This window comes from Megascapheus bottae, chromosome 19 (genome assembly GCF_031878675.1).
Source record: "Megascapheus bottae isolate mThoBot1 chromosome 19, mThoBot2.hap1, whole genome shotgun sequence".
In the NCBI taxonomy this organism is placed as follows: domain Eukaryota; kingdom Metazoa; phylum Chordata; class Mammalia; order Rodentia; family Geomyidae; genus Megascapheus; species Megascapheus bottae.
Genome location: NC_143527.1, coordinates 26,767,038 through 26,784,456, shown reverse-complemented (window position 1 = coordinate 26,784,456; position 17,419 = coordinate 26,767,038). Strand labels below are relative to the sequence as shown.

Here is a 17,419-nt window from a genome sequence, read left to right as displayed (position 1 = left end):
TGAGAATGTGACCACTGTGACAGGCACCCGGCAGCTTCCTACCTCCTAGAAAGGTGGCCCCGAGCCCTTTACCTGTAGCAAAAGTGTCCAGATAATGGAGAGTTTTCTATTAGACAGCTATTTAAAAAAGAGAGAAATGCTCGTTTCCTTCTAGTGGCTTAATGGTTTACCATAGTAACTAGCCCTTTTAAGTTCCTGATTGACATTTAGAAGCATGCAATGTTGGAACTCCATGGATCGTTTTAGATGAAGTCATGACAACTGGACCTTTCCAAAAGCAATTTGTTTTAAATGAGATGGAATGTTCCATTCAAATGTGGCTCACTCCATGGTGCTGATTTGATATTCCAGACTGAACCATACAGAATGGAAGTCATTTCCTTCATTATATTCAGGGTCACTCTCTAGTAGGATATGTGCATGCTTCCCTTGGTATAGTTGTGGTATTTCAGAGTTAACACCTGATATTCATTCAGTTCACTTGTGAGGGGAGTAAGTAGAACACTAGATTGTGGGTTTGGCTCCAAAGGATCTCATTTGAATGAAGGGAGGTACCATCAAAGGTTATAGGAATTGTAAATCATTTGTACCATCTGGGATACCACAAGGCTTAGTTATCCTGCCAATAACTTGCGTGCTGTTGAGGTAGTAGGTCAGCAAGCATACTGCCTTCCTCACGTAATCCTTTTCATCATGGAGGCATGGTTTAAGAGCTAGCCTTTTTAAGCCATATACAAAGTGAAACAGTCAACTCCCAAAGCTTCAAAATGACTTTCCAGAAAATGCCATGACTTTTAAAAATATTTTTATTGTAATTAATAAAAGGGTTACAAGATATTTGCCAGATAGAAGGTGCATTAATTCACATACAAAAATTGATACCCTTTCACATGTCTTGGTCCCCATTACCCTCCCCCCGCCCCCCCATCTTGGTTTTCCCCCCTTCCCTGTCCAATTTCAAGTAACCAAATACAAATATATCCAATATATCAGATTGCCATGACTTTTTTTATGGCTTGTTAGTTCCAATTGAATGAACCATATTGTCTTTTAGTAGACCTGTCAGTTTATCTGGCTGAGCTTAAAATAGTTACTCTTTCAATTATTCCAAATTAGAATATACTACTAGGTTTTAATTCTATTACCAATCACTTTAATGCAATAAGAAAGGGCTGAAATACCAGAAATGATTGCACTGAAAATCTTCTGTTACATATACTAATGACTTACTTTCTTTAAAAATCAAATTATAGTCTCTTAAATGTTCACATTTAATGGAATTACAGCATTATACAGGATATAAGGTAAGTTTTCTTGAACATTTTCGCATTTTAGAATGTTTATGTATTATAAATATTATCAAGAATCCATCGTCTCTATGTTCAGCAGGGTCAGAACATATCAGCAAGTTGGACTAATAAAAATAAGACCAAGGACAGAACTTTCTTTTTCTTTTTTTTCTTTCTTCTTTTTTTTTTTTTTTGCCAGTCCTGGGCTTGAGCTCAGGGCCTGAGCACTGTCCTTGGACTTTCTCAAGGCTAGAGATCTACCACTTGCGCCTCAGCACCACTTCTAGCATTTTTCTATGTATGTGGTACCGAGGAATCGAACCCAGGCCTTCGTGCATGTTAGGCAAGCACTTTAACCACTAGGCCAAACTCCCAGCCCAGGACTGAATTTTCTTGAATCAGATTATGCAATATTCTTCCAAATAAGGACAACTTTCCAAAAATGGAGACACTGTTGCCAGTGTAGGACCATTGACTTTCGACCAATGTGGGGGTTGTCCAAGTGTACAGACTCAGGAATTGGGGTTTAGCAGTGACCTTTGGTTTCATTCTTGTGTTACTTGCTGTAGATGATCATTTCTAGACAAATCTCACTACTCACAAACGCCTTCAGGAGCCCAGTAAGAGAAGCTCTGACAGGATAGATTTTTGCTTTTCATAATTTCCTCAGTTAAACTGAAGACAATTAAAATCATTCCCTGTCTTATTCCAATGGCTGTACCTGTTACTAACACATGGGTTAGCAAAGCTTGAAAGAGACTCAACTTTTTCTGGTTGGGGAGTTTTATGCTTGTTTCATATGTTTCTCTCTATGGCACTAGTGTGAATGGCTTTATCCTACAATTGATACACTTTTTATTGTCTTTTGCTGACTCTAAATTATCAGCTTGATAAGGATGGAGATCTTTCTCTTTCTCATTTTAAGTTCTTGGTTATATATCCGAACCATAGTAAGATCTCACTAAACCATCTTTGTATAAATATCCAGTGGCCTTCTCTGATAGGTGTTGCAAGTTTTGCCTCTATCCTCACCTGTCACAAAGAAGGTGAAATGACCCTGTTGGAGGCAGAGCTAGTCAGCCTTATGTTTTCCCCAGCCTATGGTCAAAGGAGACGTGCAGGGCTCTGAGCTACTATGTCTTATTGGAGGCAAAGATGCAGTCTAAGTCAGTAGATTACTCTTCCCAGGAAGATGCCAATAATGGAAGTGAACTTACCACCTTATGTACATACTCCCGCTGAAGTGACAATAACACACATCAGGTTGCTGAAGGTTTTCCTCTATCACATCCTCCATGCTACTCATACAAAGGATAACTACCTGCTGAAGGAGATCAACTAGGATGCCATGGCTAGAAAATAATACTCAAAATGTCTAAAACAAAATTGAAAATTGCTTAACATAGCAAGAACTGGTACAAGCATAACTTGAATAGAAAAAGAGAATCAACTGATGCTATTGAAGTAAGCTAGATGTTGGAATTATGTGACGAAGATTTTGAACCATCCATTGCAATATTGCTTTACTAATTCAGAAAACACAGGAGAAAAATAACAGAGAAATAAAAAGCATTAAAAAATCCAAAGGGAAATTAATGGAACTAAAAATATAAAAAAGCAAATACATAATGATAGAATCGAAAAAATATAATAAAGTAAAATACTGATAAGCTCAATGCTCAGTAATAAAGACAACAAAGGAAATATTCAATGATCTACACAGAACAGAGAAAAAGGACATGGGGAAAGTAGAACATTTTTGGTAGCTTTTCCACTAGTGGGATTATAAGAGGAACACTCATGTGCCTAGAGTTGAGGAAGAGAGGAGACAAAATCATTGTCATTTTTGACAGTGTTTGATGAGGGAAGTTAGTATGTTGTAATCTCTAATTACTAGGAAAACAACCATATGAAGTCAAAGAACTAGAAACACTACTGAAATCTAAACAAGTTTCTAAGAAATGTTTAAGAAACCCACAAGAGGAGGAACAGAAACTGGATCCAAATAATAAGATTAGTAAAATGGTACGTGTAAGCCCTCACAGTTCAATGTTCCTTTACATTAAGAAAACAACTTGCAAAGTGAATTATGAAACAGAAAACAATTACATGTTCTTTACAGAACAAAACTCTTTACAAAGATAATGATATAAAATTTAAAGTTAAAAGTTGAGAAAAGATATGTGATAAAACAAAAGTAATAGTCAAGGAAGATAAAGTAGATTATTGAGCAAAAGGAATTCCAAAGGACATAATAGAACACAATAAAATGACTTTTAAAAAGGCATAAATGAAAGAAGTAAAATAGGTAAGGAAATGCTAGAAAAGTAATACCTGTAATGTACTTTTTCTTTGTTGCTAAAATAAGAATGGCCAACCTTTCCCAAGAAATGGAAAGAGATGTTGACCATGTGTTAAGAACAACTGACATCAAAGCCATCTCCGTTTTCAAGGAAAACCATGCTGGCTTGAGCCAGGATTGTGGCAAGTGTAAGTAGTAAGCGGCTGGATTTGAGATCCAACCTAAAGCTAGACTCCACGAGATGCTTTGTTGCACTGGATGAAAAGATGAAAAAAAATCAGGATTTAGGAAATGGTATTGGCAGCAAGAATGAGCAAACTGCCATGGCTGAGAAAGAAAACCCCTGGAAGACAAGCAGCTTTGGGAAGGGGTGGGACAGAGGACCTGTCAAAAGACCTATAATAAAAGCCTTGAGACTAGATGAGGTGGGGACGACCAAAGGATTGGTAAATGGAGAGAAGAGATCCAAAATCATTAAAAGTTTAAAGAAAGAAGCAACCAAAGCAGGTGAGTATTGTATTCTGGAAGAATATATGTGAAAGAGATGGGCTAAGTAAGCCTAGAGGGACAAGACAGAAGCAATTTTGCTATGTGTGTGCTGACACTAGGGCTTGAACTCAGGGTCTAAGCCTGAGGTTTTTTTGTTGTTCAAGGTTGGTGCTCTAGAAGTTGAGCCATAGCTCTACTTCCCAGCTTGTTTGCTGTTTCATTGAAGATGAGTCTCATAATTTTACTACCTGGGTTGGCTATGAACTGTGGTCCTCAGATAATCAGCCTTCTGAGTAGCAAGGATTACAGGCATGAGCCATCACCCAGTGAAAAGAATAGATTTCAAATGCATGAAGATTGGAAAGCACCAGTAGTTGCAGAAAGAATAAAGAGAAAAATTAGACACACTGGACGAACAATTCTTGGAAGCAATTGCATGCATTAAAGGAAAAGAAAAATTTTATTGTAGATGGAGATGTAAGGAGAGAGATGATAACCCCTGTTCCTGTCTCAGGAGAAAGGATCTAGTGAGAGGAGCCTGGGAGACTTGGGACAGAGGACCTTTGGTGTAGTTTCCTTGCTGCAGACACAGAGTCGGTGGGGAACAGTGTGTGAAACGTTACACGAGACAGGCTGTGTCCTGGAGTTCAGCTGCAAGTGGGAAGCTGGTGGTAGAGCAGGGGCTCTAGAAGATTTCTGACTTTGTTAAGCTGCTGAATGAGACAGCAAGGCTCGGGATAGATGGAGGGAAACATGAGAAGGGAGGGAGTGGAGGAGACTGCTAAGCAATAAGCCCCCGTAAGACAAGGAGCCAGAAACTTAAAGTACAATCAGTGACCTCAACTGAGTGATGTCCAGTCATAACCTAGGCAGAAAAAGGTAACCACATAGTCTGTCTAAAACCTGCCCTAGGCCAGAGAGCTATTGTTCCTATATTGTTGTTCCTACATAGTTATGACACAGTTCACTGGCTACCTGTGTATGGGGGGGGGATCCTGACTAGCTGCCCTGACTAGGTACAGTATTGCACCCAGAAGAGTCTTGGGACCTGGAGCAGGTAGGTCATCCTCCATGGCCACCTTTTGCTTTGATTGCTTTGCTTTGGTATCTTTTCTGAAGTCACTTGTATGTACCTATCCTTCTTATTATGTAATTGGGTTTTCTCATAGAAATGAAGTAGCCTTGAAGTTTCTTACTTGTTCTGCCCTATGTGATTTCAGGATTGTGGTCCACAGGCATTCAGGATGCAGGTGTAAATGGACAGTGTGGAGATATCCTCACCAACAAACGGTTCATGCTGGATATGCTGTATGCCCATAACAGAAAGTCCACCGAGGATGAGGAGAAGGATGAGGCTGAGGAGGGGAGGACAGAGCAGGAGGCGGAGGCTGTGGCCAGCCTCGCCAGCAGGATATCCACACTGCAAGCCAACTCTCAAGCCCCAGAGGAGTGTGTTAGGAGGGTGGACATGGGCTGTTTGGAAAACCGGGGCAGTGTGAAGGCTTTTGCTGAGAAGTTCAACAGTGGTGACCTGGGAAGAGGTTCTCTCTCTTCGGATGCAGAATCCAATGACAAGACCCCAGAAACGGCACCTGCACAGCTGAAGACAGAATCTGACTACATCTGGGACCAGCTCATGGCCAATCCAAGGGAGCTCAGAATTCAAGACATGGATTTCACTGACCTAGGGGAGGAAGATGACATAGATGTTCTGGACATGGACCTGGGTCCAAGGGAGACCCCAGGGCCACCTCCCCCTCCCCCACCCATATTTCTGGGTTTACCACCCCCACCCCCTCCACCCCTGTTGGATGGTGTGCCTCCCCCTCCAGTCCCCAGTAATTTATTGGCTCCTCCTCCTCCAGTCTTCAGTGCTCCTCAGGGCTTAGGGTGGTCCCAGGTACCCAGGGGCCAGCCTGCATTTACTAAGAAAAAGAAGACCATCCGTCTGTTCTGGAATGAAGTTCGGCCCTTTGAGTGGCCTTGTAAGAATAACCGCCATTGCAGAGAATTCCTGTGGTCGAAACTGGAACCAATTAAGGTGGACACCTCCAGACTGGAGCACCTGTTTGAATCTAAATCCAAGGAACTGTCTGTCACAAAGGTATGACTGGGCTCTAGTATGCTTCTCAATGTGCACTGAGGGTAGTTTGAAGAGTTTTATTCTAAAACACTACTTCTGGGTGGCTTTGGCTCTTTGGTAACATCTCAACTGGTATAAAACTACCTTTATCACAGAGTTTTCTTGTGCTACATCCAAAGTAGCTTTTAAAGACCCAGAAAGTCATGAGCAAAAGACAAGGTTAGCCATATGTGAGTGTTAACTAGAAAATTGCACACTTACTCAATTACAGCTAATAGTTGCATTTTGGATTTCAGCTGTAGCTGCTGGATGCTTTTGCAAAGGCAATTAATTCAAGCAGTGTTTCTCTAGATAAATCCCTAACAGTGTCAGCATACTGGAACTATCTAGATGCGTCCCACTAGCCAAATATTTAGCATCTTATAAATATCTCACACGCATCAAGATTATTTTAGTTTTTGTGAGTGTTGGAGGACTTGCAGACCTCGTCACTGTGGTTTTGTTTACAGGGATGTGACGTTCCTGAACATGAAATAATCCGACATCGAGTTAGAAAGTCATGATTAGTAAAATCTGGATAACAAAAGAAAAGATGTTGTGCTACAGACTGTACTTCTCATAATTCAGTGCTTCAGTCATGCCTCCTTTATGTATCTTAGTATAAAAAATTCTCTTTAAATAATTTCTAAATGCTTGTGACTCAGGGTATTTTTTTTCTAGTTTTAGAACCGATATAAACAAGCAGGCCCAATATCTTAGCTATTTGGGAAGGAGAAATTGAGAAGATCATAGCCTGAGGCTAACCCAGGCAAAAATGTTCATGAGACTCCCATTTAACCAATAAAAACTAAGTTTGGTAACATATAGCTGTCATCTCAGTATGCAGGAATCCTCATTGGGGGGATCATGGTTGGCCCAGGGAAAAAGATCATGTTTGAAAAATAATGAAAGCCAAAATGACTAGGAATGCGACTCAGGTGGTAGAATACCTTTGAGGGAAGCCTGATTCATCTTCTCTTTTCAGGAACTTGGGGTCTGGGAAAGCTCTCTTTATAAAATATGAATGTAGACTAAACACATAAGAACTTATTATCATGAGCATCCCTATGTGATGCTTCATTCATTTAATCATCTTTTGGGCTGAGAATAAAGTTCCTCAGGTCACCTCTCTGAACCGAATATCAACAATTTTGAATCAAAAATGCTGTGCAACATCCTTGGACAAGTATTCCTTTTAACAAGGAGGTGCCTGATGCTGCTCGTGATGGTAAAAGACAAGTTGTGGTGGTGGGGAGTGAAATTTGTCATTCTCCTTTTATAAATCCACATGAAGGTTCTTAAATGACTTGCTGCTCTTTGCCAGGTGATGTTTACCCTATTTCTGTTCAGTTTCTGCGCAGACTTGAACCTGAATTATTTCAAGTCTTAGGAACCCCCTCAAGTCAGAATTAAAATTTCCTCATTAGTAAAACCAAAATGCAAAACATCTAATATAAAAAATTATGCCCAGTCAGTCCAGTTCTTCAAAATGTGCTTGGTTGTTGCCCTTTTTAGAGAGTAATACCCAAGAAGTAAGAGCTGGACACCTACCAATTCTTAGCTTGCCTGTGTGATAACTTTTTTTCTACCCTGGTACCATGTGATGCTAGGCCTCATGCTCCTGTCCCATTCCTACATTCATCCTGGCACTTGAGGAAGAAATCCAGCTGGGAGTAAGGCAGCAGTATGGTTTGCCAGGACCTACCCACAATCTGCCTCATTACCTCTACCCTCCAACCCACTGACCCAGTTGGCCAGTCTTCCCCTGCCTTTTCCTTCCTCGTCATCATCTCTACTTCCTTCTCCACATCCCCTTCCTTGGCTCATTTGTCTGGCTATGGTTCTTCACTTCTTGTGGTTGCTCATCACCCTTGAGGGTTTCTGGGTATAGGCTGCTGCTTGATTCAGAGTTGGGAGGAACAACAAAGAGTAGCAGTTTGGCACAGAAGGCACTTCTGTCTTTTTGCAGAGGAAATGGTGAAATTAAATTTCCTTAAGAAGATACAAATGACAGCATCTCCTGCCTCATTCCTTTTGGTTCTACTATGGCTGATTTAATTGATGATGAGATTTTGGCTTCTTCCAGTAGACCAAAGTTCCATTCTTCCCCCAAGTAAAATGGTATATAGCTAGAGGGTATATGTTTGCCTATTTTTTGTAAAGTGGAAACAAGATAAAATGATATGTAGTCAACCATTCATAACTGTGAGTTCCACATTTGCAGATTCTACCATCACAGAAGAAAAATACTTAAGACATATGCATCTACCCTGAACATATGCAGACTTTTTCCTTATTATAACTCCATAAACAATACAATATAGCATCTGGGTACATACTGGTTTATTTGAATTAGGTAGTACAATGACTATTGAAAGTACATGAAAAGATATGTATATAACATGTGCAGATACTGTGCCATTTAACATAAGGGACTTTATCATCTGAGGATTCTGATACCCTCAGGGGATTCTGTAGCAAGTTCCCCAAGGGACCTAGACACTGAAGGACAGCTATACCAACAAGTTTACTAAATTGAGACCTAGGAGGCTTTAGACCTTTAAGGTTTTTGTTTTTTAAAAACAGGAAATGTGAGCAAGAGTTTTACAACAGGTTACAGAAAAGACAAATTAGGATTAACACTTGACATTGGATAGGAAAATCATTCAGGTCACCCCCAAGCAGAGATTCATGAGTCAGACCTGGGATTCAATTAATGAACATGATAAGAACACAAAGATGTACTTTTTAGTTTCCTTTCAAAATAATTTCAGAAGCAGGATCCACTTTGCTTTCAGAATATAATATAGACATATATATATATATAAGAGATTTTCATTGTGTTTTGTGAAAACAGAAATCCTGTGATAAATTCCACTCTATTGTGCTTTCGATGATAGTGGGTGAATCACATAGGAGAGCTAAAGTGGCCTCTGAGAAAGACATGAGGGCAGAAAACTCTAGAAGGGCTGGATTCAACAGTATCTTGAGAAATTCCAGGATATGGATTTCTAACCTTTGTTTACCATATAGAGCCACAAGGTCCCTTCTACTCCCAGATTATATAAGACCAATACAAATATGGTGTGAAGAACACCACTAGAAACAAAGGGACTTAGTTTCCCCTTTGGAGACCTGATGTTGCCCCCAGTGTTTTGAGCTCATTGGGCTTATCATGGAGAGGGAGAGAGTTTCCAGGATAAATCTAGTGAAATTTGTTTTGTCTTGAAGTTTTAGGCTGTTTTAGAAACTACACATAGTGACTTTTAAAGCAAATTCGGAATTGATGAGTTAATTGGTCAAGGGATAATCCTTAGCATGGGTGGTTTCTAAAGCACTTTGGGAATTGTAAAGTAAGCCTTAGATTGTATATCTTACTTAGAGTGTCAAATGGGACACCAAAGCAACAATGCACTCCCAACCACCTTCCATAGTAATGTTTCTAACCAGATAAGAAAGAAATAATTCTCTAGGCTATATTCATTGTTAGGACATAAGGGGAAAATGTTATTTTGCTTAGTACTAAATACAAAAAGCCTAAATCCTCCCTGAAAATTTCAAAGAAAACTTTTTATGCTGTTATAATAGCAAGATTAGTAAGTCTTGTGTAACTCTCCTTGTTAGGATGATACATTGAACTAATGCAGAATGTCTTGCTCTTTGGCCATTGATCTTTGCTGTGCTTTCAAAGAGGAAATTAAAATTTTTTTGGCCTAAATTAATAAGGCAAGCCTTTTCTGGCAAGAAATTTTGTTCTAATGGTTTTATGGTCTTTATTTAGACTTAATGTTTGTTGGAGATATTCTCCCTGCCCCCACCTTTAATACTTCAGTATGTACTTCATCCACTTTTTGCAAGACTTTAGGAAAAATCCATAGTTTGTCCCATCCTTGTGAGGACATCTGTACCACTGTATCCTTTGACTGTCACAGTTTTGAAAATACCCTGTGACATCAGTCTACTGGCAGGGAGCTGTGAGGAAGATAAATTTACTATTTCTTGACGTGATTTGCTGAGCCAAATCCAGACTGAGACCTAACAGTGATGCCGAGATGCATGCACAGAGGACAGTGGCTTTCATAGGAGCATTCTTAGACTTAAAAATGTTCTTTAAGACCTTCAGAATTCTATATGAATATCAGGTCCTTAGTTCAGTCACAGTACCTTTGAATATACAAGTTTTTTTGGTGTTGGAAAGTTAACTCTTCCTCTGTTACTTGTAAAATTATTCTTCAAGTCTTCAAGGGGAGTATGTCAATATTATAAGACACTTTTAAGCTTAATGATTACTGTGTATTATTTAAATTTGGCCATCTTTTCCTGTTTTTTGAATCCTCAACTTCTCTTTTCTAAACTGAATCACTCTCAGTGGGGAAATTAAAGGGTTTTGGTTTTTTTTCCAATATTGGGTTAAGATCACAATTGCATGTGATCACAAACAACCATTCAGAATCAAGATTGGATCCTTTCTTGAAAACTATAAAATGTATTTTCTTTTTTTTTATAATTTTTTTATTGTAATTAGTAAAAGGGTTACATGATATTTGCCAGATAGAAGGTGAATTAATTCACATACATTGATACCCTTTCACATGTCTTGGTACCCATTTCCCTCATCCCCCCACACCCCCCACCCGTCTTGGTTTTCCCCCCTTCCCTATCAAATTTCAAATATCCAAATACAAATAAATTCAATATATCCGATAACAAAGTGAGATACTATACCAATATGAGATAACCAAGGGACAGCAAAGGAGATGAGAGACAACATAGTACATTAAGGACAACAATCATTCATTATATGGCTTTTGTTTCAATGTCCTGGAGGTCCTTTCAATTAGCTTCACATTATATGGCCTTATGTATCAAGATTTTGCTCTATTGCAAATCTCTGCTAATAGAGCCCAAGGTTTCTACTGATTATGACGAATGAGGGAAACCATTGAGCCTAAGTTCCTTTGAGTCTGGCTTACTTCACTTAATAAAAATGTATTTTCTTGGAGGCAATAATTGATGTGCCTAAAGCCTGACTTTTGTATTCCCTCCTATGAAACATTTTGTTGTACATCTTTGCATCTGTAACGTTATAGCACCCGTGCCTCTGAGTAAACTTGAAGTGTTACACTGCTTATTTTCCAGGTGAACCTAGTAATCTAACTTCACTGTTCTGTAAAAGACTCATATAACTTTCTGACTTTGCGTGGTTGAATTTTCTGGTTCTATCTATTGGGAACTTTGGTTCTAGAAAGTGAATTTGTAACTCAGGTAGCCAACCACCAGATGATTCTGAGCTGCAGGGAGTAGGCAGAGTACTGCCCCTAAGCCTTGATAGTTAGCAATAGCTACCTAAGTGGCTATCTCCCCTGTGCTTCATGGAAGTCCTATAACTCTTGTTTTATTTGAAACAGCATCCTAGAGGGGCTTTCCTCTGTCTTCTCCCTACAGCCTGCTCCCTCACCCTCTTGGACAAACTTGAGAAAAAGGAGCTAAATTGCCTGTTCCTCTTTGCTGTCCCTCTGGACAGAGGGTAACCTCTGTCTCTGGTCTTTCTAGGCTGTTCACACCCTGCCCCCTCTCCCTATAGTGTTCTTGGCCAAGTCAAAAGCAAACAAAAGCCATACATGGCATCGAAGCCCAAAGTATGTCTCCAGAGATATCTTTATCTCTGATGGGAAAGGCTTACAGTGGGTGTCTTGGAAGCACCTCTGTAGCTTTGAAGGGAATGTTTGCCATACAAGTTTCAGCTTAACTAGACTTTCTGGAATACAAGGCTGGATCCCCTCCAGGGGCTCACCTTCTATCTTAAAGAATCAAGTTCCTTTTCTCCTTGTAAACTTATGGACATATTTGGGAAAGAAGCATGCTCAGAGATAGCCCTATGGTGATTTCCCCCACACTGCCTCATGCACTCCCTTTTGCTGATATGCTCCAGAAGCAGTTTTCCTATTTTCCTATTCAATTGTCCCCTAGTCTAGAAGCCTGGACCTGGAATGTTGGCCCATTGGTATTCCTTCCATCATCCCTTCCTTACTGGTAGTTCTTGAAAATTGTTGAATACAAAGTGAAATGTTTGAGATAGAAGCACTAAGATTTCTGTTGTCCCAAAGCTGATCTGTGATATCTGGAACCCACCCTACGAATATGTTTCTTTGTTGGTCTTTATACAGAATGTTCCATTTGAGGACTGAGCACTTGGGAAGAACCTAGGAAATGACTATTTCAGGAGATGGTATAGTAAAAAGAGATAATATATAAATATGAAAATACATACAGCTAGTCTGAAAGAGATTGTGGAAAGACTGAGCTTGTTTCTCAGCCTCTTCTGCATCTGTTCAGGCTGGAGGTCATTGATCTTTACTCACAGTGGGTGGAGATTGCAGTTTGTACTGGTGGAGACTTCAGTGAACAGCAGTGATTTGCTAGGGTATAGTTTACCATCACCCCTATGCCAGTCTAACTGTTTTCATCCAAGCTCTGTTCCTGTTTCTGTCTGGGCTTTTCCTAAGAAGTACTAGTCTATCATGGTATTCACTTACCATATTGGGTTATTCTGTTTATAGTTATGCCTTTGGTTCCATATTAGAGTCACTAATCTGGCTGTCTTTTTGGGAATGGCCTAGGCCAATGTCTTAAGAGCATTGTCTATTTTTTCATACTGCCTAGTGTATCTTGGTGCCTTGCTACAAGGTCTATTAGTTTTGTAGTTGGTACGTATAGCAAATTGTATAGATAGTACACATAACTCTCATTTTAAAGAATATTATTTAGTTTTAAGAACACATGACTTTTATAATATATTTTTCTAATTCTGAACATAAATCTTATGTCATTTTGATGAAATTGCTTTAAGTGTATATTTTGGATGAGAAATATCTAGCACATTCATAAATTAAGACTTCCTTTCTGGGAATGGGATATTTTCATTTAGCCAAGCCTCTTTTTAAAATGTAAATCTTATTTTCTTTTCAGTAGACCCTGATTTGTATTAATATTTTAAAAGCATTATTTTCTTTATTGAGTGCCATTTAGAGGGCATTTGTCTGGTCTGTGATCTGTCAATGCAAAACCAAGTTCTTCTTCTGGTAATATTGGTATTCTTGAGCTTGAGACTTTGCATTTGTTAAGCAATTTTACTTTATTTTTTAGTTAATTTTTTTAAAAATAGGACTTCTTAGCCCAAACCATCCAGACCACAGTTCTCCTATTTATACTTTATGTGCCATTGTGCCAGCTTTTTATTGTTTCTGTTAACTCATTCCTTGGGTTGGCCTTGAGCAACAATTTTCCCTAGCTCATCTTCTCAGGCACCTAAAATTATCCGTGTAAGTTACAATACTGAACTATGGATTTCCTAGCTCCTGTCTTTACCTTCTGTTTTACCTTTTTCCTGCACATCTCATGCCTCCCTTCTAGATGCCTTCAGAAGGTCATTTGTGTTTCCTGACCTTCACAAGGACCAAAGCCTGTTCCTTCTCTGGCTCCTGCTTTATTTTCCCTCTTTATCACCTCAATTTTCTAATTATAAACCAGATACCATCACTGTAGCTTTTTAATCAAAGAAATTCAATAAAGAGAGGAAGTCTGGAAGAGTTTGGCAAGTGTAGGATGGATGGGTTATGAGGCTAAGAGGCTAGAGGCTGTAGGCTTGCAGTGGGCTGCTCTGAGTGTGGGAACGACAGGAAGGGAGAAGGTTTTGAAAGAGAGGACAGTAGTTACACTGTTGTGGGACTATATTGAGGCTCCAGTAATGTTCATTATTGCCGACTTGAGGCTTTGATTCAAAAGAACGGTTGCATCAGAACTGAAGACTGCTTGTCCTCTGACGTGGACATGTGCTCTGAAAAGGTGGGGAGTTATCTGTGGAACCAGCTCTCCCTGTTGTCTTCGCTTGTTTAGTGGAGCTTGTTCAGGGAGTGATTTGAACTTCTCTAATGTATTAGAAATTGTGTAGACATGCCCATTGGCACCAGTGATAAACTGAGGTGCTGGCAGGAATAGAATCACCACATATATTGTGTAGGTTATTTGTCAAATATGGACATGGATTCTCAGGGAACAGGCTAAAATGTGAAACGTCTTCTCTCCTAAGTTGTTTGTGAGTAGCTGTTTGCCATGGGACTGCTTCTTCCTATAGGGGACCAGCTTCTTCTCGTTGCATAAATGTTCCAGATGTGTTAGTTGGGTCGGCACAGGCCTGTCTCTGGGCTCCTAGAGGGATGAGGACTGTATGGATAAGAGGGTAAGGCCTGCAATTTCCAGAGAATCTGTGCTGCCATCCAAGTGGCTTCATTCCTTCTGCTAACAAGCTGTCTACAGCTGTGCCTGCAGGCCACAAATCCACATTCTAAGCAGGAAGAAGGGGACGGGTAAAGGCATAGCTAGGCTGTATCATTTTTAAGTCTGGAAAGCTAAACCAGAACTAAGTCACAGAACCAGCTTTAGTTAGGTGTGAAAATTGTAGATAGGAAAGATGTTAACAGACACATTAGCAAAAAAAAAAAAAGCCAGGGATGTGTTGGTGATCTGGGAAGAGGAAATTAATTTGAGCAGGCTCAAATTAATGGCTCCCACAACACATAGAGTAGCAGGGATCTCAGCATTGGTGTAACATCCCTCTTCATTGCCTATATGGAACTTTTTGTCAGCCTTTTCTCATTTCTTCTTAATAGTCCACATATTGTAGTGAAGTCAACAACTTAAAAGCTGAATTGAGAATTTTCAGGGGCTTCTATGGAAGACAAGGGCTTCCCTGCAGAGCAGAGATACATCTATAGCCATCTCCCTGGTAATCCTATTCAAAGCCTCTGGCCACACCCACAGGAATTGTCCCCTCCTGGCCACCAGGCCCCAAACACAGCTGGGATGTTTTCAGTTGTTTTCTTCATGAGGAAATTTGTGTTGATTCCCAAATGCATATTTAAGGACCTAAAATAGAATTTTGCCAATTAAATTGGGAGGGCTCATGAAGACTTCAGTAGGATTCAGTCTGCTTCTGCTTGAAGGCTTCCTGCCTCCAATATTGTTGCAGGCCAGCTTCTCCAGATGGCTCAGCTGTGTCTGGGCACAGCCAGGTTCCCCACTTCAAAGGAGACAGTAAGACTGGATGGTGCCTTACTCAATGAGTGCATAGCTACAGGCTTGGGTTAAAGCCCTTCACTGGCCATGAAGTCTTCTAGGACTGGTCTCCATCAAACCCTAGCCTCATGCCTGGGAATTCCCAACAAACCAAACAAAGGAATGTTACTCCTTATCTCCTTTCCCTGAACCCCAGTCTGGATTCCAGGTCTTTTATCAGGTTCCAAGATAAGGTTCCAGCTTGAGGTGACCCTTGCAGACTAAGGTAAGTTATAGTTGCCTGGGGTTGAACCCATCACCATGCTGAATGGATCTTCTCCTTCAGGATTTTTGCCATGTTAAGCTTCTTATGATTCACACCTTTGATCCCCTGTTCTCATCCTTGGTCTCTGTGACCAACTGTCCCTCATTCTTCTTTATCAGTATTTGCCTTCTCATTCCTCCTTCTTAGAAAGCCCCAGTTTACCATCCTCCAATGGGCAGCTGCACAGAGGGTGAATATAGCAGCAAAGATGGAGATAACACTGGTCTAAAAGGCATGGGATCTTTGAATCATGATAGGCCCTGAGACTGCAGCCAAGGATGTGAGGGGCTGACAGGCCAACCACACTGACCTCTCCCTCTTGATCTGTTTCTCAGTGTGTGTCCTCACTTCTCCGGGCACACACCATATGTAGTGAGCCAACCAAGACACATTCTGACACCCGACAGCTCAGGAAAAGAACCTTAAAGATTCTACTTTGTTTTCAGTGCTTTTTTGGAAAAACAAAGTTTCTGTGTTTTTTTTCTTCCAAAAGATCACATTTTCCCCAATTGAAGGAAAATCAATTTCATTTTGTAATGTGTCTGACTTGTGAAGTTCCACTGCTGACCCAAGCTTGGCAGCTTCTCAGAATCTAATCCTTGATCTCTTTCTTCTGAGCTGAGCAGTAGCCAGTTCTTCCCTGAGCTGAACCAGGGCCATTTATTTTCATCTCTAAATAAGGAGTGAGCTTGACTTTAATAATGAAACCCATAGAGATCTTAAGATGATGCATTAATCCTTAATTTTCCTTATTTTATCACAAAGAAAACTGCTGCAGATGGAAAAAGGCAGGAGATCATCGTTCTAGATTCCAAGAGGAGCAATGCCATCAATATTGGCCTGACGGTCCTGCCCCCTCCCAGAACGATTAAGATAGCTATTTTGAATTTTGATGAATATGCCTTAAACAAAGAAGGAATTGAGGTAAGAGAAGCTCTGTCAACCATTATTTGTGTTGTCTAACAATAACGTAAGTTAAAATTAACATTACATCATTGCCTCCACTATGATTTCATTTATTGATTAGCTTGCCTTTGTTTTTTCTTTATTAACCAGACTCAGAATAATGTTAATAGTTCTCGTACATGTTTCTTGTGGAGTGAGGGGTGGTGGTGAGCCTCACTTTATGAGAATCCTCACTGCCTTGTTCATTTATGGATCTCCCTCTGACCACATGTGACTTATCTCCAAGTATAAAAATACTACTACAACCTGCTTACAAGGGTGCTGAGGTTCTCATCACAGAATTTTAAGCTAAATAGGTTTGTTTGTTTTGTTTTGTTTTGCCAGTCCTTGGGTTGGGGCTTGAAATCAGAGCTCTGCCACTTGAGCCACAGCACCACTTCTGACTTTTGCTGTATATGTGGTACTGAGGAATTGAACCCCAGTCTTCGTGCATACTAGGCAAGCACTCTACCACTAGGCCAAACTTTTGGCCCCCAAATAGGTGTTTGGTTTTTTTTAAAGCTTGTAAATGTGGGGTTTCAATATGTGTTCCCTTCTATGAAAAGAACTTTGTTCTCCCTTGGGCACTATGATATGGACAGACATGTCTTAGTTGATAATCAGAAGAACAGAGTCAACTGAGGCTGTATCACTAATGGATCTGAGTATCAAAAGTCAGGAGATGGTGGGTGCTGTGGCTTTTACTGTGAGGTAGACAGTCCAGCTGGAGCCATGACTTAACTATCATGCCAAGGTTCTAAATCTTCTATCTGGCTTCATGCTCTTTTCACCATGGACTGGTGCCAGTTGATGCAGGTGAGATCTCTTACTCTAATTATGGAAGATGAATAACAGAGACACTTGCCAGCTCACAGATTCCTGCAGAGTGTGAT

The 17,419-nt window shown here is 40.1% G+C and overlaps 1 protein-coding gene across 10 annotated transcripts in view; it reads left to right on the top strand.

The window, feature by feature from the left end:
• Fhod3 (formin homology 2 domain containing 3) overlaps positions 1–17,419 on the top strand; it is a 400,155-nt gene that overhangs the window by 346,484 nt on the left and 36,252 nt on the right. For all 10 annotated transcript variants that reach the window (XM_090353236.1, XM_090353234.1, XM_090353233.1 and 7 more), the window contains 2 exons: positions 5,301–6,184; positions 16,347–16,505. In XM_090353236.1, the coding sequence (XP_090209362.1) occupies positions 5,301–6,184; positions 16,347–16,505 (1,043 nt within the window). The remainder of the gene's footprint in view (positions 1–5,300; positions 6,185–16,346; positions 16,506–17,419) is intronic.